This window comes from Chaetodon auriga, chromosome 3 (assembly GCF_051107435.1).
Source record: "Chaetodon auriga isolate fChaAug3 chromosome 3, fChaAug3.hap1, whole genome shotgun sequence".
NCBI classification, from domain to species: Eukaryota; Metazoa; Chordata; class Actinopteri; order Chaetodontiformes; family Chaetodontidae; genus Chaetodon; species Chaetodon auriga.
This window is the reverse complement of record NC_135076.1, coordinates 26,254,824-26,279,546: the sequence shown is the minus strand read 5'-3', so window position 1 is coordinate 26,279,546 and position 24,723 is coordinate 26,254,824. Positions and strand designations below refer to the sequence as shown.

The 24,723-nt window shown below is 43.6% G+C and overlaps 1 protein-coding gene across 2 annotated transcripts; it reads right to left on the bottom strand.

Moving 5' to 3' along the window:
* Positions 1-462: 462 nt before the first annotated feature.
* slc9a7 (solute carrier family 9 member 7) lies at positions 463-23,270 on the bottom strand. 2 transcript variants are annotated; one of them, XM_076726549.1, is made up of 16 exons: positions 22,590-23,270; positions 20,220-20,422; positions 20,055-20,132; positions 17,263-17,339; positions 17,046-17,158; positions 16,852-16,957; positions 16,319-16,460; positions 16,064-16,169; positions 15,160-15,248; positions 14,483-14,596; positions 14,080-14,191; positions 13,542-13,695; positions 7,958-8,021; positions 6,887-6,969; positions 5,350-5,455; positions 463-2,185 (listed from the first exon to the last, which is right to left on the bottom strand). In XM_076726549.1, the coding sequence occupies exons 1-16, from the start codon at positions 22,867-22,869 to the stop codon at positions 1,922-1,924; spliced, it is 2,091 nt and encodes a 696-aa protein (XP_076582664.1). In that variant the 5' UTR covers positions 22,870-23,270; the 3' UTR covers positions 463-1,921. The 2 variants fall into 2 exon arrangements, with proteins under 2 accessions (XP_076582664.1, XP_076582665.1); XM_076726550.1 differs by having other exon boundaries at positions 16,064-16,164; positions 16,314-16,460; positions 22,590-22,993.
* Positions 23,271-24,723: the final 1,453 nt, after the last annotated feature.

Here is a 24,723-nt window from a genome sequence, read left to right as displayed (position 1 = left end):
GAGGCCAAAGTCAGCGTCTCGTATCGAGGATTTGCATGTTGGAGCTGAGTCTGAAAGCAGGTATCTCATGTCACTCTGCTGAAATGACGTCGTACTGTGTAAGTTTACTGGATGTCACACCTCACACACACACACACACACACAATTTGTGTTTCCAAAACAGAAAAAGCATAAGGGTTCACATTATTGTTCAGGCTGTTAAAGAGAACAACATGTTCCCAATTATTGTCAGTACGCTGCATATTCACAGAAATCTTTTCTTTTTTCTTGTAATCAAAGTTAAGGGAACCTGTGTTTGCATTAATTCTGTGCAGTGACTGTAATAAATGTGTAAGTGAAGTATTGTAGCTGCACAATGAGTTTAAAGCCATAGTTCCACATTTTGGGAGATATGCTGAATTGTTTTCTGGCAGAGCGCTGCAGCCAGCAGTTAGCTTAGCTTAGCTTTTTTTTTTTTTTTTTATGAAAAAGACAAACGAATTAGAAACTTATGTCCGTTAATAAATATTATGGTTAAGACAGGAACTAAGCTTAAGTCAATGTTAAATGTAAGGCTGAGACAAACCATTAATTCACAAAAGAATATTAATTTTTCAAGCCAAAATATCAAATATTCATCGGCTCCAGCTTCTCCAGTGTCAGGATTCACTGCTGTTCTTGGTAGTAAACCGAGTGTTTTGGGATTTTGGACTATTGATCGGATAAAACAAGCAATGTGAACTAACATCAACTCGATGTGCTGTGACATTTTATAAACTAAACGACTGATCGATTAATCCAGAAAAACATCAGCAGATTAACTGATGGTGAAAATCACTGTGAGTTGCGGACCAACATGCATGAATGCATCAGACAGTTTGAAATATTTTTACAATCATGTAGTTTTTGCAAAGGATTCTGTACTGTGTCAGAGCACATGTCGCATGTCAGGTTAAAATTTGGGGAATCAGCTTTGAATCGTAAGGAAAAAAAACAATTCACATCAATCACTTCTGTTCCTCATTGGTGTTAATGCTGTGAAAACCAGCCCAGTACACAGAAAGAGACCCAGACCAGCTCAAAGACAAGACACACAGGTGCCATTTGTAACAGTCACATGATGTAAAGCACTGAAAGAAACAGTAAAGCCAGTAAACAGGAACAAAGCTCAGTATTGTCGCTATTTACATGCTCACATTCCTCACCCCCGTTTCTTCACCCGTGCGGGCTGTGGTGGCTGAGAGGGGGACTCCCTCACTGCCCCTCCGTGCTCCTCACATCATCACAATCTCCTCCACACAGATGTGTTTGTGTGTGTGAAGCGAAGCTCATCCTCACAAACACACCAAACACTGGTCCTCAGATGAACGCTGCACATTTACCAGAGAGCTCAGCTTTTGATCATGAACGGTCAAAGTCTGGTGAGCCTCATTTCAGCGTCGAGATGAGTTATGTTTACAAAGAAGCCTTTTTTTTTTTTTTTTTTCCTCAGTGGTCACTGGCATGATGTGAAGACAAACTGATCGGATCACATGACTCCAGCTGAACACACACAGTGTCACATGTTCCCAAGTGCAGACTGAATCTCATATCCTATAAAGGTTTCCCTCCTGCTTATGCAACAGTATGAGGAAACAGTAAAAGTGAATCACAGTATAAAAGCGTGGAGAGTTCATCGCTTGACGTGCTAGAGGACACATGTCTCCTGGAGAATATACTCCAGCTCTGTAATGAGGATGAAATGCTCCTTGAGCTCTGCTCCCGGGCTGGGAGCCCTGAACCCTCCCCTCTTGTCTACTCCCATATCTCCACTCTGTCTTTTCTCCGAAGGACTGGACACTCTGCCCGCAGGATGTGGAGAGAGCTGAGGGCGAGGCGGTCTGGGGGTCAGGTCAGGGAGGTTTGACGGCGTGGGCAGAAGGACGGGGGGGGGGGGGGGGGGTCAGACGTGATCCTCGATGGGGAAAACCAGGCGCGTGCCACGGCTCAGCAGCTCCTGCTCGCGGGAGTCCAGCTCACGCTCCAGCGCCTCCTCTGAGGTGCTGCCGCTCCGTTTGCCATTCACGCTCCAGCCCGAGCCTCCGGCTGCATCCCCCCCACCGCCGGACGCCCCGTTGGCTGTGATGGCGGTGTCACCAAACATGAAGCTCAGGTCGCCGTCATTGTGGAGGATGTCGGAGTCGTGGTCCCTCAGCTGCTCGTGGTTCTGAGAACATATCCACAGAGGAACATGGGGGGGGGGGGGGGGGGGGGGGGGGCACATGGGGGTGACACACACACAGATGTGGGACACAGTGGATGCAGGTGGTGTGAACAGGTGAACAGACTGACATTAACACCGTGCAAAGGCTCATAAGGGGCACTATGGATTTACAGAGGAGAGGGAAGAGGAGACTTCAGCTTAGTGGCATCTGCATTAAAGTGAATTTAAAGCCAAAGCAAGAAACACAGGAAACCACAGGCTGCACACTAACACCCAAACCAGAACCACAGTGAGTCTTTGTGTCTGCTGACAGCTGTGGAAAGGACGCGTTTGAAAGAACATCCACAGAAAGTGAGAAACCCAGTTTAAAAGCACACATTGCATTCTGGGTAAATAACGTAGAGCTGTAAAACTGTAGCATGAGGTCCTCACAGCTCTAATTGACTGGCTGACAATCAATAGTCTGGCCATGTCCTCGGGGACAACAGGATGAGTTAACGCCAGGTCAGCAGGGATTACTCAGATGAACGGATCAAAAAAAAAAAAAAAGGAAAAAGGAAGAGATTACATAACCTCTTCTCTCCAACAATTAACTGGGAGGAGAAACGGAGCAAAGAAACACTCCTGATAAAGCCATCAGGCATTTTAAGTAGTTAAAAAGAAGTACGGCTGCTTTCTAATTAAGACAGTGACAAAACTGCTGCACGAAGAAGAAACAAACACAAAGAAATCAGAGTAAGAGGAGTAAAGTAGAATACAGACGTTAATGATGGCATGTCAAAGAAAATAAGCTCTTAAAGCCAATTTTAAGGATAAGTCTGGTAATATTCTATATTTATATTTATCAAAGGATTATAAGGATTGCTTGTGCGGCCACAGACATCCTCTGTTATTAAAAACTATTAAAAACACATCAGTGAGCCGCAGCGTTTCACTGGCTGACATATTCCCTCATTACACATGAATGTGGGCACTGTAGTTCATTTTGGGCTGATCCCACACAACATCAGCCGACTGCCATCAATATTTACCACAACACCGAATGTGTACTAGTGCGCAGCGGAAAAAAGACCACAACAAATGCACTCTTTACCCCTGAAAAGTGCAGTGGCCAGCTGTTTTAGGAAACTGTCTGGTCTTTTTAGGAAATGAAACTCCTTATGCGTGAGCTGTTTTTCACAGAGACCATTGAAGGACGGGCTAAAGCACCGTTGGTTTTTATTTCCACGGGATTCGTTGACAATCAGAAAAACATATAACACTGCCAGCCTTATCCTTAGTGGTGAGTCTAATTTCTTTAGGCAGTCTTTTCAAAGCCTTTTCATCTAACAGAACTGGTAAACTTGTGCCGTTTCATGAAACTTAATTGTCTCCAAAAGCCTGAAAGACATATTCCACAAGCCTATTTCAAATCTAATGCAATTACAGTCAATGGGGACCAAAATTCCCCTGTTTGTGGACCATTTTATTCACTCCCAATTTCATAATATCCATGACCAAAGAGGAAAAATCCAAGGAGCTTTATTTAATCCAGTCTCCCCCCACTTGGCAACACAGAGGCCTGGACGGTCCTGATTATATGAACAACCACCTAAATTCATGGCTCGCCTGGCAGACGGCCTTACACTGGAAAAGCAAATGCAGCAAACCAGGAGAGGAAAACATTTATGGATGTGGAGCTGAACTAAACTTTCAGAGAATTAAATTCAACCGACAGACAATCACTGCGTACTTTGCAGAAAGGAAATGTCAGTGAAAGGCTCTCTGGGTGACTGAGGAAGGAGAATATAATGGCCGAAAGCCTCCACACGAATGTATTTCACATGAAATGAAAGGGAGTATTTGCCAGAGTGGATCCAAGTGTGACCGTCCGGTCAATGGGTGTTTCTGTGTTTAAAATATTGCAGCGCAATGTCTTTCAGAACAGTGATCATCATTGAGGTGGTGCTGAAAGGGGCCTTTTGAGCCATTTGAATGCAGAAAGGCTTCTTGACTGTCCATTTTCTCTGTGCTTTGTTTGTTTACTGGCAGGCACTGAGAATACTTTGACGCTATTACAATTCTCCTGAGAGAAAAACCTTCAGTATTCACAGAGATCCTTCCTGAGGCACCGGGCTCAGCTTTGAACAAAGAAAAGGAAAACTACCACCTCTTAGTGGTTTCACAGAATGATGTGGTTATAGCTAATTAGAAAAAGCCCTTAAATCAAGCATTTTAAATTGGCAATTTAGCAGCACCAAAACATATTTTCCACAGTTAAAAAGCATTTAAAGTCGCCTGCAGAAAAAAACATGTCATACTCTAAAAGAATACGAATAAACCATATTCTTTGGAAATGTAAACAAAGCTTTTTCCAGCTAAAACTTAACACACACCTCGTGCTATGATGTGGCTCTGCTAGCTAACCACTAGCTGGCTAATGGTCAAGTTTTATATGACGGGTTGGTTAGCGAGTCAACCCAAACCACATTTGATTGGAGACATCTATTAAACTATCCCAGAGTTTAATATGAGTCAGACAAAATACTCAAAAACTCATATTTTTTGACACATATAGCATGAAACAAAAAAATAATGACAAAGTTAGGGTTAGTAAAACATGTTATTTTTAAGGAGAAGTTTGATATTTTTCACGTTCTTCCTGAGAGTCAGGTGAGATTGATACCACTCTCATGTCTGTATGAAGCTTTAGCCTGCAGCTGGTTAGCTTAGCTTAGCTAGCTTAGCTTAGCATAAAGACTAAAAAGTGAAACAGCTAGCATTTTGTAGCTCCATCTGAAGGTAACAAAACACACCAACCCTTTTTTTTGTATAAATTAAACAAACCGTAGAGGTGCTGGTAGGCAGATTTTGTTACTGAACCAGGCTAACTGTTTCCCCCCGTTTCCAGTCTTTGTGCTATGCTAACTGACTACAGGCTTTAGCTTCATATGCACAGATGAGCGTGGTATCAATCTTCTCATCTAACTCTCTGTAAGAAAGTGAATTAAGTTAATTATTTGCAAAAAAATATCCAACTATTCCTGTGAACACTGACTGGACAACATCCAGTGAATATCTCTGCTTGTCCAGTGTGAACACAGTTTTTCACAGATCACTGGTTATGTAGGAGTGTCACTGTGTATTTGCTGCGTGCACGGTGTTTTTTAGTGCACGTGGACGCTCACCTCGTACGCCTGGGGGCTGGTCAGACAGCTCGCCAGTGGTCCACAGTAGGCCGGCAGAGTGGAGGTGAGAGGTGGACCGCTGTGTGTCAGAATGGGCTTCAGGTAACTGGGTAGTCATTAAGGAAAATGAACCTGAAGACCTCAGCAATTACTACCAGCGAGCAAAGGTTGCTTGAATGTAGTGAAGTTAATAATTAAGTTTATATCCCGTATCTGATTTTCTACACTGAACACTTTCTAATATACATCTATGTAAAAGGATTTCTAAGTTGTACTAACGCTTTTGTTAAAGGTTAATAAAGAAATGCTGCATTGTAGATCAGTTATAATAATTAATAACTTCCAGGCTGTGATGAATTCTCCACAACCTGGCAACCCGAAACCAAGTCCAAAAGTCCAGCGTGACACTTGCCTTGTCTTCTAGCTAACTTGGCACAACACTTGACACTTCCTTACTTTTTTTGCTCCTATTTCAGGGCTTCGATATTGATCTATAAAGCATAAGTAAATGAATGATGAATGATCGAACAGTTTGCAGAAACTGATTAAAAAAGAAAACAGTTTCAATTGTCTGCTTTGATAAAGCCAGTCATTTCCTGTAAGAAGTTCTCCTCCTGCACCATAAAAGCATTTCAAATGATGAATTATGGCTTAATAATGTCTGCCAGCAGGATGTATTTGGAGTCTTAATCTGTATGGGGCTCTGTGAGGAGAAAGTAATTTGGTGACGCTTGGCAGCCGTGCAGCAGAGAGTGAAGCAGCAGCCTCCTTTTCGTAATTAGTCAGGCTGGATTGCAGTGTGGGAAAAACCCAATTCTCTGTTCAACTGGTCAGGTCACGATCCCTTTGAGGACGGAGGCAGTCGAAACGTGCACGTTTAAACAGAAATCAAAATCAGCGGCCCGCTGCGCAGCCTGCCACCCAGAGACCAAAGCCCTGCGTCACGTATGTTTACCCCAGCATCTGTAGCAGAGGGACACGAGAGGAATCCACCCCGCTCGCTTCAGTTGCCTCCAGCACGTGTCACCAGGGAGAAAGTCACCACTGGAAAACACAGCTGCTCCGCTCAAAACCAGCCACACAATCAGCCACCTGGGGAGGCAGCTGTTGAGCTGAGAGGACGGGGGGGAGGAAATGAGAGGATGAGCTGCTGAACGCATTTTCAGGACCATGTTTTTACAGCCAGTCTGAGCAGGGACGGCAAACATTTTAGGGATTTGTGCATGGGATTTTTCTTTTTCAGTCATGGACTGTGTATAAGTGTAAGTTACAGTGTGTTATTTGAAGTTTTCTTCTGGGAATTCTACGCTGCAAAATAAACTAAATATGAAATGAAATATGAATTGTTATTCTGATCCCATATTCCTGGGCGAGCCCATGAAGACACCAACTGCAATTGTGACTTTGATGGCTTTTTCAGTGTGCAGAGGGAAAATGGGCCCCGGACAATCATCCTGACTGGATACAAGACCTGATATCACCACAACAAGCTACTTCGTGGTCTAGAAGCTTTCTCTGAATCTGCACAGAAGGATACTTGTGATCAAAGGTGTACCACAGTCTGAAGAGCCACGCACTCTCCTGTTTGGTTTTACTTTGTCCTTCACCCTGGGCGCCATCCTGGAGAAACAAAAAATCAAATCAAACAAAAAATTTGATTTAAAAAAAATCAAGATTAGCTGCATAAAAAGATCTGGATCCAACGTACTATCAGGCTAAAAGGATCCTGGCAATTCTCATCCAGCTGATTTGGTTCCTCAAACTAAAGAGAAGTTGAATAACAGCATGCTCTTATTTTGAAATGTAGGCAACATGAGAGTTAGAACCATGATCGGCAGTCACATGATCTGTTGAGGGCTCATCATATGACTACATTTATATAAGGGAAACATATAGGAAAAACTACTAGCATGCACTGGGGCTTTAGGTTTCATTTGATGTGCTTCCACATTGTTACCGGTGTTGTGTTTTTGTGCTTTTTTTGTGTTTTTGTGTGGCTGTAAGAGCATTTTGGTTAAGTTCTCGCTAAAGAAAGCGCATGCTGTTGTTTCTGTACTGATGATCTGAGCTTACACAGTCCAATATTCACAACTGAAGTGCATTTCATGAACTGTAAATGACAGATTCCCATCATAATCTCATAGATAAAAGCGGTGTTTTCTGGTTCCAGTGGTCTGATAACACTCAGAAACCTCAATTATTTTGGTTTGTTATCTTCAATCATAATTATGTCAACTATGAATGATACTCCACACAAGACTGGGGTTAAAACACCTAAATACTAAGTACATGACAAACTCATTGGTGTAGCTAACATCACATTCTAGCTCCATGGTGACCTGCACTCCTCCCTGCAAGACAAGATTCATTATCATAAGTGAAAAAATGACTGAAGAGTGAGTTCAATCAGACTGTGTACCACAGCTAATGGTGACTATCTGCTTCCTGTGTCTCATTCAGGAAACTCGCTTCCATTTCTCTTGACAAACCCTATGTGTATCTTAAGACTCGCTGACTGTGCTCCACGTCAACATAAAATTGCAGAAGCAGAACCATTTCAGCAGTGAGAGCAGCATCGACTTAGAGCAACAACAAATGCGCTCCTCACCCCCTGTAAGACCTGGAAGCTGTCTCCACAGGGCTGCAGGTCCTGATCTGGGTCCACACCAACCCTGAAAGACAGGAAGAAAGTCAAAAGAAAATATTAGCAACTCATGGAAATGTATTTTAACTCTGAAGCAATTAAACTGCTGCAAAGCCTGTTACAAATGTGAGTCATATTTGCTTAGATGCTAATTAGCAGGATTTGTCAGCCCCTTCTACTGCAAGTCTGCAATTTTCCGACTTGTAACCCCTGATCTTTGAGCCCTCCCTCGATGCAGCTTGAATTTGACATGATTTTTGTAGAAAGCTCTCTCTGACACAGAAATCATCTTTTTGTGACTGCTGCACCTGCAGAATGCTGATTTGCTCTCTTAGTGGCTCTGCTACGCGTCAGAAGTTGCTTTCAAAGCACACACATCAAAGTGCTGATTGCTGGACCCTTTCAGTGGCTGGAAAATGCTGCAAATTTGCACTCAACTCAAGCACGGACAGAAAAAGAGTGAGAAGATGAAAGATATTACACAGTTTGCATAATTCAGTGTGAAGTATAGGGGAGAGAGATTTGGTGAATATGAGTCACGACCCAAAGCACAAAACCACAGCCTTAGAAACAAGATAAGTTTACACAAAAACCGGAAATCACCGTCACGTCCCCCACGAAAATGTCACAGACAGATATTCCAGCATGCAAAATCACGTAACTGAAATAATTATGTATGACTGTGCACGTTAAAAAAGGGCTGGATTATAACAGTTCACAATGTCATATTTTGGAAGACTGGGTCAAAACCAACCATCTTGGCTTTGATTGAAATATAAAGCAGCAGCTGTGCTAATATTGACCAAAAATTGGTCAATACAGGAATTTTTAGTGTGTGCTATATTCATACTATTACCATTTAAAGAAATGGTTTGACATTTTGGGAAGCTGTTGTCCAAAGGTTAAAAAAAATCTGCCTATCAGCACCTCACAAACTAACGGAGAACTGTGCTTTATGTGTTGGGGTTATGCGATGGCCTATTTCACGATCAGATGCAGTCACCTGATAGCTTGCTTTCACCGTACAGAATGCAAATAAGATTTCAGTTCCTTTAAAGTTACAGCCGCACACATTTCCAGTATTCAAAGCTGGACATAATTAATTTCCCCGTGGTGTCTCTTACCAACCAAGAAGGATTAAACTGAACACAAGCAGATTTTAAAGGGGCACTTTTAATTCACATAAGCTCTGGAGCAGTTGAGTCTAATCCTTGTGGACAGAGGCCAAGGCAGAGATGTGTGGCCTTTCATGGTTAGATCTGAAACTACAACTGAGGCTGAACAGTGGGAGGTGAGACTAATGTGTGTGGTTATCTTTAGACTTTTCCATAACAGCCTCACAGAGGAAATATCCATTCTGACTGAACGGTAACAGCATTTTTCTTTCGGCCTTCCACCTTAACAGCTTGAGAAGGAGCAGGCCACGGCCGCCCAGCTGACTCTCCCCTGTCTGACCGACACACACACACACACACACACACACACACACAGGATCTTCAGGGGGTGGAGGTTGGGTGTAGGTCAAAGAACCTGCAAAAACAAAGAGGTGCAACGCCTGCTGGTGCTGCACCAGGAAGGATCTGTGTGATTAGGACACAACTGTTGGGGGTGCAGCACACGTTTCCTCTGATAAGAAACAGTATAGAGCCGCCACACGTGCTCATATGCACACACATTCTTACGTAAGAGTGCCCCACTGACTTCAATTCACCCTCTGACCTCTAACCTCCAGTCCTAATCCTGAAAACATTCCCTCCTCTCCTTAACCCCATCAGCTATTCCTCACAAGCAATTTCCGTGCAGGGTTTGTCTCCTCTGGGGAAGACGCTCCTGAACACAGTCAAAATGGAGGACCCACCAGGACACGGCTCTCGGTTTCTTTCTCACCTTCCTCTGTTGCACATACTTTTCAGATCAGATCACACGTATCTGTCGAGCTACTTCTGAGCACCGGGGTGTGTGATTTGTTCTTTGCACTGCTGTGTGAAAAACCGGTGGACAGTCCACGACAGAGAAACCAACGGGGTTTCACATCACCCAGAGAAAGCCAGGATACGGTACTGTAACCGTCAAGCTGCAGCGCCTCCACCAGAGCTGCTCAGCTCTTTAACAACCTGCTTTCCTAAAATGCTCTCAAGAATCAAACCTGTTTTAACTTATTCCAACCTCTGAAAATTATTCCCCATGTTCTTGGTAGTCTAAACATTTCCCATGGGCCTTTAAGGGTACCCCATGTTGCCCTTTATCAGAAAAACAGAAGTAGAGAAGTAAACAGTGAAAAGAGAGACTCCCATCTGAAGCAACCACACTTTCCCAACACCAGTTACTGTCAGAGAGTTTGTACACATCCAGATACAGCACCTGAAGTACTCCCACTTTCCATGCCGACGTCGCTCTTCCTGCAGTGATTCACTTCCCCCAGCGCTATCACATCATAAACACACACACTCAGCATCGATATATGTGTATGTGAAACAAGAAACATGATGTGTGTCAGATACTCATATGAGGAACTGAGATGGTCACAGTGCAAAACAACACTCTGAACTCTCACATTTGGTCTTCACATTAGATACAGATGAGGATTATATGTTCGGAGAATAAACGTTGTTTTTTGTATGAAAATGGCAAAGTTTTCACACGTCAGATAAAAGCATATCATCCACACCATTTTGAGCATTGAAAGCTGTACAGTGTTAGTTTAAAGGTCCAGTGTGTCAGATTTAGTGACATCTAGTGTCGAGGGAGCAGACTGCAGCCAGCTGAATACACCTCGCCTCAGCACTCCCCTACACTGGCTGCTAAAAATGTGGCGGGCTCCCTCTGATCCCTCTGAGATATAAAAAGCTCAGTCTACAGTAACAAAGACACAATAATTCATATTTTGGGTCATACACAAACAAAAACATAATTAGGAATATTCCATTAAAGCCAAAAGATCCCCCTAAATCCTCGACACTGGACCTTTAATGGCGGACGAGACATAAATGAGAGTGTAAGCAGATAACAGTGACCACTCAGTGTTTTCTCAGTCTCGGACAAATATGATCCTCTGTTTTGAGGACATGCACTAATCCCTGAACTTGGCACAGAGGCTCAGCAGATGTTCAAGCCCACACATAAAAATAAAAATTAAAAACACGGGATGAAATAACTAGAATTCTCCAACTGAATCCATCCTGAATGTGGCTGCCACTTCAGCTTCTTTCAGTGTTTAGCCGAAATTATACTTTCCATGTGCACAAGTGTGTGATGGTCCGCGTGACGTACATTTCCTCATCAGAGGGTCCACACAGAGGCTCCGTGCAGACATCTACGTACCTCCTATTTCAGCACTTCCAATTTACCCTCCATGCCAACGTCTTTCAATAGTTATATTTTGTAAGTCGCTTTAACTTCTTTCAGCTGCAAGACCTCTTCAGTTTTCTCCTCAGAATCTGCTTCCAATACAGGAACGTTCTACCAAAACCCAAAGTGAGCTTCTACAGCAAACAGTTGCTCAAAATGCCCACCGAATCAAAAGGTTTGAACTGAAGTGAACTCAGCAAACTCTAATAAAGATACAAGTGCATCTAAAATTTTCAGCACTGGAGTTGACAGATTAGCCGCTTTTTCCTGCACCAGCATGATCACATAGGGATCACCTTATCCGTCGATGGCTGCACTGTCGGGGCTCGGTGATAAGCTTCACTCCTGCCTGCTTACAAAACGTCCATTAAAACCCAATATCCCAGCACCAGTTATAACAACATCAACACATTCTACTCGTCACCCTCACTGCCTCATCAGAGCTGCTTCTCTCTGACTCCCCAGCCAGAGGATTGTGTCGTAAAAATAGTAAATGACACATAACAAATTTAATCTTCAGTCTTAAATACTGGGGGAAATACTATCAAACAGACTGGTTATATTACATGTAAACACACAGACTAAACTTCTTTTCATGCCCCGCGTCATGTGACAGCCGACTACTCCTCAGGGCTTTGAACGTGTCCCCCACAAAGAGTGAAAATGTGCAAATTTATGCCGATACCAGGAGCGCTGAGCATCCGCCCGCCATGCACCACATGTCTGTTACCATGGTGATGAGTGCACGGGGGAGACTTTGGCGGCGCTGTAAACCTCCACCAAACACAATAGTTCCTGCTCGGTCCGAGGAGGCATTACTCATATTAAACAGAGCCTGTTCACTCAGGCCGCCTCTGCTGCTGTCACACGCATCACCGGCCCATAATCCGCTTTGTCATGACAAACACAAGCTCCCAGTGCATCATGGTCAGACAAAAATACGTGAGGCCGGCCTCCAAACAGACCGACAGCCACGCAAGCAAAGCACCAATCCTACGGCTGATGGCATCTCAAGCTGGGACACCTGAAGGTGTGGCAGCTTGGTGATAAACAGGAATGATGTTGGTTTTAAGAGTTAGCATTCGACCTGAGAGTGAAGACGCTATGGCACTTTCTCCAGAGGAAAAAGCCAGGATTTCTTCAAGGATGCAGCAAAAGTCCCTGCGACTTGAAAAGCCTGAATGAAAGCACATTTGAGACGGAGAGCTGGCAGCAGAGGAGAACTCTGGCCCCATCTCCTGGACAAAAGCACCAGGCAGCACAAGATGAATTTAACAACGTCAACTGGAGAGGAATTAGAAGAGGAAATAGTAATGCTGCGTTCAAACCGGTGCAAACAGAGCAAACATATAACTGCCCTCCAAAGACAGAGCAACTATTGTGTTTGGTGGAGGTTCACAGCGCTGCCAAAGTCTCCCCCGTGCAATCATCGCCATGGTAAACTCAGTAAAACTGGCTCAAACTGAGTTGTAATGCCTTAATTTTACGTCTTTTTAGGCTGCTTATTTTATCCTGAAAAACACCTGCCACAGAACCTACATGATAACTATAAAATGATATCTATAACTAACCGATAACTATAGATGCAGCTGCTGCCTTTAGGGAAAAATATGTTTTTTCTGTATTCTTGTCCGTTTGTTTAGCTAGTTTTGAAAAATAATAATGAAAATAAACTTCATTTTGATCATTCACAGTCCATAGCTTGTAGGAATAAAAGTTTCCCTGTTTTCGTTGGTGTCTCTGGTGTGACTTAAGCAAAACAAAAAGCTTCCACATGTTGGAGATGTTGGTCACTGCTACTCCGCAAACGCTAAGCTAGTTAGCTTTAGCTTTAGCAGGAGATTAGCAGTTTTTTCCCCCCTTATGTTTAGATTTAGGTTCTGCCTCATTTTGTTATGAGGAGCTAACTTCATTACCAAGTTGTCATTTCATCAACATTGATGTTTTTCATTTATAGACAACAGCTGGGGAAAATGAATTATTGAATTTAGTTTGAACTTTAGCAAGGGCTAGCTGTGGTTAGCTCACCTGCTAGCTTTCACATCTCTTGCTTTCTGTGGCAGAGCGCAGTAATGGAACGGAACTATGGGTATATTTTAAAATATTTCTTTCATAATAGGACATTTTAAGCTGTAAGAACGTGTTGATTAATCCAAATGCAGATGATGCTGAAAAGAAGAGCAGAAAATTGTCATGTCACCTGATGTGTAGCCAGGACAGCATGGGTGTTGTCCCACCGCCAAACACCCAGACAGTGAAGAAGACAATGAGCAGCGTGGTGGTGAACATCATCTGGCGGGCGTAGGTGGCCGTGTCTCGGATGGCCAAGGCAAACGCCATCGCTCCACGCAGACCTGCAGAGGGTCACATCCAAAAATCCTCCAATCACAATAGACTGATAGTCAGCTAAAGGAAAATTTGCTATTTTGATAATAGCAAATTATAGATATTTAACAATCTCTGGTTTCAGCTTCCCAATTGTGGCCTTTTGCTGTTTGTCATATGACAGTAAAGTGAACATCTTAAGGTTTTAGACTGTTCAATCAAGCCAACTGAAGACATTACTGTTAAATTGAGAATTTTCTTTTTTTTCACTATTTTTAAAATTTCAGACCAAATGATTCATTGACTAATTAAGAAATAATAGGCGACCATAATCAAGGATAAATAGTCTTTGATTTCAGCCTCGAGTCACAATTAGCCTGAAGGAAAAAGGGAAAAAAGTGGCTTTTTCATACCAGCAAACATCATCATGTGCTGGAAGTTTCCCTTGATCTTGTGTCTTCTGCCGAGGTTGAGGAGGAAGGACAGCGGGTAAATGTTGAAAGCTCTTCCGATGAATATGGCAATCTGATGGAAAGGTCAAGAAGTCTTTAACTGAACGATTTAATGCTGGAGAGATTCAAGGGAGCGGGTGTCCTGATGAATGTATTGCATAAAAGTGAACCTTTTAATGAAACAGCAAAATGTTTCTTGGAATGACCCGATTGTCTTTTTGGGCATAAATAGCACAAAAATCCCCCACAAAGGACCTTAGCTATGACCCAATTCTACAGCTGTGGAAAATTTTTAATTCTATGAGAGGGATAGTCCCAAATGAAGACCGAAAAATGCACATTTGTCGTGTCCCAGAAAGGATACAAAAGCCCCTATGATGAAGATGGGGCTGAAAATGTGATTCTGGAAGGTGAACAGAGCCAGACCCATGTAGGAGAAGATGAAATTCTCTGCCAGGAAGTGAAGGACCTCAAAGAGCTGCGTGCAAAATAGAACATTCATCAGGAATTCAGTTTAGAAATGGATGAACAGAACAAGAATACAAGTAAAAATGCACAGAAAGAGCCTTCTAATGTTCAATCCACTGCTTAATAAAAGTCCTCTTTTGGTTCTCTGAGCTATGCTCCTCATCTATGATTACAGAGCCGACTGCATCTACATTGCTCGGCGAGGGAGGCAAAGGAAAGGGCGAACACACTAATACAGAGACACATGAAAACGTGTGAAGTGCTTTGACTTTGCCGTTGTATTCATGTCTAGCTTTCTTTGAAACCACATAACACAAGCCTGCCAGGACACGGATCCAAAATGTGTCATGCTGCGAGCTGTCTACGTGCTAATCTGTACCCTGTCCTCAAGACTGAACCCCCTCTGGGAAACTAAAGAGTCGTGTCAGGAGGGATGTCCTCAGACAACCCCGATTAAGGTCACAGCAGGCTAAGCATTGAGCCATCTGGCACTGGGGACGAGCACCCTGTTCGTACTGTTGGGGGGTTCAAAACTGTCCAAAATAGATGGCTCATGAAGTCGCGGGATGCTACCTGCTTGGTGCGTTTTGTGGACTCTTCAGAGAGGTTGTTGTAGGTGTAGTGAGCCTGCGTGATGCCACAGAACAGCACGGCCACGACGCCTGTAGGACAACACACATGCAAACACGATGACTGCATTGCACTGTACGGGCGGGTCAGCTGCATAAATTGGATATGCAATCGACAATTCGTCTGTTTAGAAACATCAGAACCGAGGATTAGCTTTTCAGCCCTCTTAATGCTTTGCTTCTGTGTATTATGCTGTCTGTTCGTTTCATCTGCTACACATCTGCTGCATAATCTGCATTTAAGTCCCTGTCACATTTCATTTGTATAACAGACAGATGCAGCTCTCTGAGGATGGTTTAACAGCTCTTAGTTTAAACTGCTCATAATCATGTTGGTGCATGATCATCAGTTAAGTTTTAGTTATCTGGAAGAAGCTTTTAAAAATGTTCAGCGAACAAAGACAACTGCATTATGGGAAATGTAGGATCCAGACTAAGGACTAAAAAATACTGATATCTCGGCTTCTGCTTCAGTTTTAGTCATTCTTTTTTTAACCTGACGTTTGTGAGTCTACCAACTTAATAGAATACAATACTAAATCGCTGTTGTACCCTTTTAATTTCAGGTCATAGAGTCCACATTTCTTCCCAATTTTGTCGCCATTTTTATAAATAAAAATAAACTGACTGTCTTTTGCCTCTTCAACATGCTTGATTCATACCTAAAAGTAAGACAACCACACTGGTCTCAGCATGTCCAGATAAACCATGACCTGGATGACTGAGAATCTTCACAGACAATATTTGATTCATTTGAGCCACAGAGAAGTCTGACACATGCTGGATACGCAGCCTTCTTTCACCATCCCAACCACAGCGGTCTTCCTTCACAGCCTGACTCAGCTCACCTGTGAACCCGCAGGCTTCGGCCAGCAGGAAGGTGCTCCAGGACATGAGGAAGAAGAGGGCCGTCTCCAGCAGAGGGAAGCAGTGCAGCTTGGTGAACTTGGTGACGTGGGAATCGAGTTAAGGACGCAACACTGTTCTGGATCTTTACTAATCTAAGCTATAACACACGTGCTATCCCGTCAAACTGACATCAGTCTGGGAATTGGACTTGATTTTTGTGTTTTCATGACAAAGCGGGTTTCAGAGAAGGATATGAGAGCAGTGACGACTCCTGTGGCTGCACCCATCACAAAGGAGCCGCTGAAAATACCCAGGAAAACCCCCACTGACTTGAAAAAGGCTGAGGCATCAAACATGTGTGTGTTCGCTCCACTGGGCTGGTAGGCCACAATAGACCTGAAACACAAAAAAACAGCAGCAGGTACTTTCAGCATTTGTCAGATGATGTTTTGAATTTATTCACTTCCTCAAAATTTCCAATTCTGGTTCTTTTAGGAAAATAATCTCTGTGTCCATGTTTTGTTTACACTTCTCACAAAATGAATCAAATAATAGATGATAAAAAAAATCTCTGGAGGTCGGTGATTTGTGATCTTCCAGCAGAGGGAGGCAGAGCGCCGTCTGTCTGTCACGAGGAGCAGCGATGCACAGCGGTGCTGCTCTGTCTCACACGTCAGTGTTGAATTTCAACATCAGGAGGGGAAAAAAAAGCTCAAAACCCAGAGGAGAGAGACATTTATGTGGTGCAGAAGGACAGAAAGAGTTGAGTTTTGCAGATTTAACTTACGATGACAGCACAATGGCCACTGCATCATTCATAACACTTTCTCCAAACAGCAGAGCGTAGAGATCCCCATCTGCATGGAGCTCATTGAAGATGGCCAACACCGTCACTACAAACAGGGTACAGATAGACAAAACATTCAAAAAGCATCTAAAAGCATAAACTGCACACATAAACCTGGTCAGCATGCGTCCTACCCGGGTCTGTGGCAGAGATGATGGCACCAAAGAAAAGGCAGTCGGTGTAGTAGAACTTGTCCGTTAGCTGTCCGACCACTTGCATCAGTTTGACCACACCGTACATCAGATTCCTGAGGATGGAGAGCAGAAGGTGCTGCGTGTTCAGGTCAAAACAGCAGGGTGTGATCACAAAGCTCCTGATTTCAAAGTCATAAAACAGGAAGTGGACACTCACCCAATCACAAAACACGAGATGGCAGTGCCAAGAAACGCATAGGTTATGATGGAGCCCAGGTTCCTGAAGAAGTGTCTCTGGAAAAGGAAAAAGAGAATACGATAAAGAAAGGAAACAAAAACTGTTCATGTGTCTCTTTTGATGTATTTTTGATCTCTGTGTGTGTTCTTTTCATTAGCTAACTTGCTGTAAGGACAGGTTTAGCAAAAGTGTCCACAGTTAGCATTGCTGTTCCATTCTCAGATGCTGCACATTTTTAAACTAAACATATTTTATTTTCCCTTTACAAGACAAATGTCTTTTAACAATGAAGGATTCAGCTCAGGTCAGTTAGGGCCACGGGTGGGCGAGCTTCTCCCTGTCAAACAGGACTAGAAACACAAACACAGATTCAGCTGCTTGACTGGTTGTAATACAAACAAGCAGCACAACAAAGACGACTGTCCAGATCACTTGAGCGTCCCGCCAACTCTCTGCGCAGCCAGCATCTACGAAACAAACATGCTGATTCAGATTTCTCCAGGAAATGAGCCTTTTCCTCGCTTACTGCCAGGAGTGATTTCTGTCAAATAAAACCTTAAAGAATCGAGCAAAAAGAAAGCAACGACGCTGCGATGATTATGTTCAGGATACACACGGCAGATCGACTGTGACAGCGCAGTTAGATGACACACGCTGCTAATCATGCTAACATTTGCACATCAGTTGCAGTCCTGTGTGTTTTGCCGCAGTGATCTAAAGCAGATGATTAACTGAATCGACAAGTTAGCGACCAAAGAGGCACACAAACGCTCGAGCCGCACACTCAATCTGTTTCTGTCCAAAGCTGTTAACATCGTGCTTCAAATGAACTCCAGCTGCAACAGATGATTTAAAGAAAGAGCGTTTTTTTAAAAAAAAAAAACAGGCTAACATGACCCCCTGCTTCCTATTTCCTCAGGCCCGTTGTTTGACTCAGCAAATTACACTGTGAATAACAGGCTCACTGGGAAAACAAAAAGGCCTGTTAATACACACTCTTGCAGTAGCTTCAAACTGAGATTTTTTAAACCACAAACTGGAGGCATCTTGTACTTTTAGAAACCAATATTCTCCACAGACGACATTTTACAGCAACATGCAGTATGTTAATGCAGAAATAACTGCTAGTCCATCAGACAATAGATGAATGAACAGAACATTAACCTACAGTTTTAATAATTGCTGAATCACTGAAGCTATTTATCAAGGTGATATTTGCTGATTCCATCTTGTAAAATGGGAGAATTTGTTCGTATTTTGTGTTTTATATCACTGCAGAGTGAAGATGTTTGGGCGTGGGACTGCTGTCAGACAAAGAAAACGATGTGATGAAACCTTGGGCTATGAGAACTGGTGATTTTCTGTATTTTTCACTATTTTATATGCTAAAAAATAAATCTATATGCTGCAGCACTACAGTAATTTTATATCACCAAGACTGAAGCTTAGGTTTTTAGTCTATAACAAGTTCACACTGGAAAAGCAACAAAAGCATAAACCAGTCAGTCTGCAGACTACCGCTGATTTTTGAACGTGCTGCTGATGGACATTATTCTGCCACAATGCAGTGCGCAAAGGAAATGGAGGTCACATCTGGAGAGAAAATGTACAGAAATTGTGGGTGGTGATGAGACAGCTACAAAAATGGCTATTAAATATTAAGAAAGACGTTTCTTGGGGCACAGGCAAGACAAGAGGCCCCGACGGCAGCTCTGTGGGACTGCTTTGTTGAGCTAAATGCCAACGTTAGCATGCTAACATGCTAGCATACTGATGATGAGTAGATATAATATTTAGATTAGCGCATTAGCATACTTACCTTTGCTAATGAACACAAAACACAAAGTACAGCTGAGGCGGATGGGAATATCTTTTCATTTTGTAAAGTGTCTGACATGTTGAAACTCGGGGCTGATGATGGCGCTCAGTGAAAAGTCAGGGGATCACCAGTCATCCTCTGGGGAACATGAAAGTCTGTATAAAATTTCATGGCAGCCCATCAAACAGCTGGTGAGATGTTTCAGTCTAGACCACAGAGGTGAAACTACCATCCATAGAGCCACAGTGCAGGTATGGCTGAAAGCAGAATAAAAACTAAACCACTTCACTATAAGCTACGGTCAGATCCTCATGTGATACTCTGTGCGGTGGTAAAGCACAACGATATTTCCCCTCATTCAACTGACTTCTCCTTGATATCATCAATCACTGTGTAATTGGAAAAGGCTGAGGTGCGCCCTCGCAATGAGAACATATATCAGATGTCAGCAGCTGCTTAAACACATTTCACTCTCCATTATTTCAAGGTCGGGGCATTAAAGCACCTACAACCCACAATTCGCCCACATAGAAAGCACCACCTGCCATAGCTGAAATTCTCATAGCCGTACATACGGTGATGGATGAATAATTCCAAGTGCAGAGCCTCCACAAGGGTTCCTCAAATAAAACAAATCTGTCACTGTTCAACAATGAAAAGCAGAAACTACTCGTACTGTCAGCGTCAGCCGTTTTTTTCTTTGCCAGCTTAAACGGCAGAGCGGAAATGTGAGACATCTGCTCTGTGCTTCCCCCCAAAAAGGGCCACTTATGTTCAGTATAAACACAGAACACTCTCAGTGTGGCCAATGGGGGCTTTTCTTAGCTAACTATCCGTCCAATGAGACAGCAGTTTGTGGCAGCAGGTATGACCGCCACCACCTCAGCTTACTGTGCACCAAACTCAGCTTTGAAAGAGTCACAAGTGCAGAGTTTCACATGTAACATCTCACCTTCTTCAGACTGTACCCGGCATGGAAAATAATAGGAGGCAGCAAGATGTTGAAGAATACTTCAGGGTCAAAGGTCACCTGGAAAAGATCGTAAAATAGAAGAGTTAGCGGAGTAAATCTGGCAAATGCAGAGCTGAAGAGCTGATGTTCTTCTCTGACTGTTACCTTGCGCAGCATATCGTTCTGCTCCACATTGTGAATCTCTCTGGAATTGATCTCGCCTTTGAGGGTGTACTCAAAGAACTTGCCACTGACATTCAGCAGCAGGGTGCTGACAGGTCCTTCCTTCAGCGAGCAGCTTGGGGGAGTCTTGTTGTGGTAGCTGGTGGCAGGGATGCCGTACCGCAGAATCACACCCACCAGCAAACCTGAGGATGTCAGAAAGGCCAAGGCATGCACATGAAATTTACATCCTTACACATTATCCGACACGTTTCTCATGGGTGTAGCATTTTCAGTTAATCAGCTAATGAATGTTGGGGAAAGAACCACCCAGAAAGTAAATGTCACCAAAAACAAACTCCTCCAGTCAATTGCTCAATGCGAGGTAATGGTCCAGGTGCTTCTGCTTCACAAGCCCCCAGGATCAGGCAGTGACACGCAGAGAGCAGCAGAGCAAAGGGAGAAAAATGAGGAGATGCTAAGCAGAGGCTAAAGCCAGGAAGAAAGGAACGAGGCAGGCAGTTAGAGAGCATTAATCCTGCGATCAGACAGCAGTTATCTGCAGGAGGCATGGCAAAGCTGCCAGCACCGCGCTCAGGCTTCCTACCAGACGGTTAACCTCGCACATCACACCCTGCCTTTAGGCTAACCAAACACACACACACGCAAAAATAGTGACAGTTTTGTAACAGGGTTAGCTTTAAATAATCCTTGAGAATTAAACCTGTCTGTCTCAAACTTTAGGTTCTTTCCAGCGAAGGGGAAGTTCCATGTTTATGGACGAGCAAGTTCAATCTGATGTCGACACATCATGCTCTGCCTTTAAACCGACATCAAACACTTATCAATACATTCGTAGTCATTGATTTGTCTTTGTCTTGCATTTGTGCCACAATAAGCCACCGAATATACCAACTGAAAACACAAGGCTTTCTGTAAAGTCTGCTCTTTATACAGCAAATCAATACCGTGGCAAGGTTTCAGCTTGGCAGCACTTTAATACTGGTGAGAGTCCAAAAATTACAAACAGTGTGCTCTAACACAATGTATGCTTTAACTTCATCATATCAAACTCAATCCAGAGAAAATAGTATTCTGTAGCCATGAGGTTTGAGATAATGATTTGACTTTAATATAGTAATTCCATGTGTGTTTTTGTCCCACTGCCAGGACCTGGCCCATATCTGTGGAGCTGGAAAATGAAAGTACAAAGGCAGCTACACGGGAGGAACGCCAAAGCACAGTTTACTCTTTACGCGTTTATAAAAACAAGTCAAAGTCTGTCTTTTCCATGTGAGATGTCTGGTTAATGAGTAACATTTGCAGCACTGATGAATGGGATCATTCCGATAAACTATGAGGAAAAACAAAATACTACAGATGTGGTATCATGGCCTTTTTGTGGCCAGCTGTGTCCTGAGACATGGCTGAAACATTCAGTTCAGCATTGCCCAACACGCACACAGCAGTGGTCAGTCACTGACTCTGGTCATGGTGTTTGTGTTTTTTGCCACTTAAAGAGTTTCTTCCCTTCCCTTCAGCTGCTGGGAAACTAGAAAGATCTCTGTTGATTTCACAGCTACGCATTTGCAGTTTGCCTGTGTAACATGTTCTATCCCATGAATAATCTGTGCTCATGTGGATGTCCCTGTAGGAATAAACATAAACTCAGTGGCACAGAAATACATCCAGACCCCAGCTGATGGCAGTCCGTCTGACTGCTGCATGCAATGATCTCTGCTTTCATACCTTTAATTTTCTAATCTTGCAGCCTTTTACATCCGCAGACAAAGGTTAAGTCCATTTTTATAGATAAATGCTCATGTTGGTTAGATGTGCAGTTGTGTTGTAGTGACTGCGCTTTAAACAGCCAATGAATGTGGAGGGTGAGGACATGCAAAACATGCAGTTTATGTTTTTGTCTGTCACATGACATTCTTTGAGAGGTGCTCGATGGTATCATATGAGATAAAACAATAGTCTACATCAAGGTCACTGTAATCTGATTTCTTACACCTCAGTGTAAGTGGCCTCAGATGACAGGGTGCTGATTCCCAGTCAGAGCTGCACATGCATCAGCCTGGTGGAGTTTCAGACAAGGCTGAACAGCCGACAGCACCTTCTAGAAAGCAGCACCGGCCCAGCCAGCGAGGAGCAATGTGAGCTGGTGGAAATGCGGAGGCGCGTCAGTGCGTTTGTTCAGTTAAATCATCTCCGTGTCTTCAGCTTTATCTTCCCATCGCCTCTGTGCAGCCGCCGCACAACCACCAGGGAGACTGAATCATGCAAAGCCCGCGGGAAGGTGCTAACTGTGAAGGAGAGAGAGTCTGTGCGTGTGTGTGCGCATTCAACATATAATCCAATAAGCCTCACCGTAAATCATTGCCAGTCCGGTTTCGTGGAGGAACCGGACCCGTCTGTGCTTGAAGAGCCAAATGGTGAGAATCGTTAAGGTCAGCAGTAAAATGAATGTCAGCAAATTAACGCTGTCCTGTCGGTGACTTTCCTCGGCTTCCTTCTCGGTGGCAAGTTCTTCCATTCCGTCGTCCTCCGCCTTCAGTCCCGAAACCGCGATCAGTAAGATCCAAACGGGCAGAGTCGCGTCCAGCGCGGCGAAGGCTCCGCGCCGCTTCGGCTGTCGGAGAGCGTCCATGGTGCAGGATGCTGCTGCTGCTGCTGCTGCTGCCGCCGCTTACAACACACCGCCTCTATGCCATGTCACTGCTGGAGGATACGCACAGCTGAGCCGAGAGGGGAAACAGTCCAGCGTTCGCAGACCGGCGAGTTCAACCTTTTAAAGGTACACTGCGCGATGCGAGGAAGGGCGACGGAGCCGCTCCGGAGGGAGACTGCGCTGCCCTTGTGGAGGAGACCAAAGCCACCAAGTCGACTGATTTCAAAGCTACTGAGTCATTGTCCCGAGATTTTGATGAACGTGCAGTTCAGTGCTCTGTCCTCCTCAAAACAGGAAATCCACAGGGCTGTGCATGGGTGTTAAACGGCAGGACGTTTCAAGAAAAGTGGAAGCAGCTCTCCGCCTTAGATAATGATGGTAGAGGGAGGTGAGAGGTGGGAAGATGCCAGGGGGGCCACAGCTGGAGGAGGGCCCAAGCTGGAACCACAGCAGTGTGTTTCAGGAGGCGTTTCTGTGTCCCCCAAGACGTTAAAGCTGCACAAATCAATATTATTAAATCGATAATGGATCAACTAACCATGTGAAAGCTGTTGCTCAGATCTACTGAGCGTTTTAGCTTCTTTAAGCTCATTGTTTTGGTCCAACTTCATCTTTTCTTAGGCAGCTGTTTGCAGTGGAAAAAGCTCAGAGAAATCCATTGTGAATTACATGCTCAGCACCAAACAGCAGCTGCTTGCCATGAAACACAACCTGTAGCTATATTTCTGTCAGGGGTTAGTGGAGACCAAAAACAGAAAGACATATTTCTCAGGTAGACAGACACACAAGTCCAAATAAATGCTAACCTCACTTTGCCTCTACCAGACATGTAAGATAAGACTTTATTGATTCAATGCTGGGGAAATGTCTTGTTGTACACAGTAAGAATAAAAAAAGACAATAGAAAGGATACCAAACAAAATCAACTTCATATAAGTACATTATATTCAAAAGAGTATAAAAAATAATATGGCCTCATGAAGAATGACTCAATGTCTCAGTGGAAAATTTTGAATTGCTCATGAGTAAGATATGGATAACTAAATGCAGCACTAAATGTACCATTCACAAAGTGGAACATTTGTTACACAGTAAAAAAAATATATGCTGCAGTAAGGCTATATAAGCAAATAGGCAACTGTTTGCTAACATGTTAAACATGTTAACCGAAGCTACTTTACACAGCCATGTTCGAGGGCATGCTCCAGGTGGCCAAAAACATCAATGAATGCTTTAATGAATGATTTAATAATTTCATAGTTTCTATTTGTAGTCACATTGTACATGTGCCTGAATAAAGAAGTATTTAATAAATGACTGACTTGACGGGAGCTTGGAGTTGGTAGGCTACACACACAAAGCTCAGAGGGTGTGTGTGTGTGTGTGATGGGGTAATGATAGTGTGAGGGGTATTTGCGTGCAGTGGGATTCAACAGCCCAGGACCCCTTCACAGGTTAGTCCAGTCATGCTTTGTGCCATCAGGTGCTATGACAGAGGTGTTGCTGATTTCACCCTGAGTTGATGAACTGCTCTACTTTCTTTTTGTAAGCCAATGAGTTCCACTTCAGTCAGTGCTGCTTAACCTGCACGATGTTTACAACATTTCAAGCAACTTTTCTCTATTAGTAGTGATTTAATTTCTTAATTTCTGTCAATGGGCTGCTTTGCCTTATCGCCATACACCACCTTCTCCACAAGTTCAGCAGAATAGCATTTGCACGTTAAAACTGTCACTTAGTGGTTATATGGTCACACAGCGGATGCACAGAAAGGCCAGGTTTCAGAGCATCTTTCACAGAGGCATGATGGGGGATTACCTATTATTAGACTGG

What these genes read in the sequence shown, in the direction of transcription:
- slc9a7 (XM_076726549.1), bottom strand. Translation starts at nt 22,869, where the DNA reads ATGGACGCTCTCCGACAGCCGAAGCGGCGCGGAGCCTTCGCCGCGCTG. An exon ending in CGAAGCCTGCGGGTTCACAG is followed by an intron (nt 15,249 to 16,063) that starts GTGAGCTGAGTC and finishes GTTGTCCTACAG; the next exon opens with GCGTCGTGGCCGTGCTGTTC. An exon ending in GCTTCCAGGTCTTACAGGGG is followed by an intron (nt 6,970 to 7,957) that starts GTGAGGAGCGCA and finishes TTGTTTCTCCAG; the next exon opens with GATGGCGCCCAGGGTGAAGG.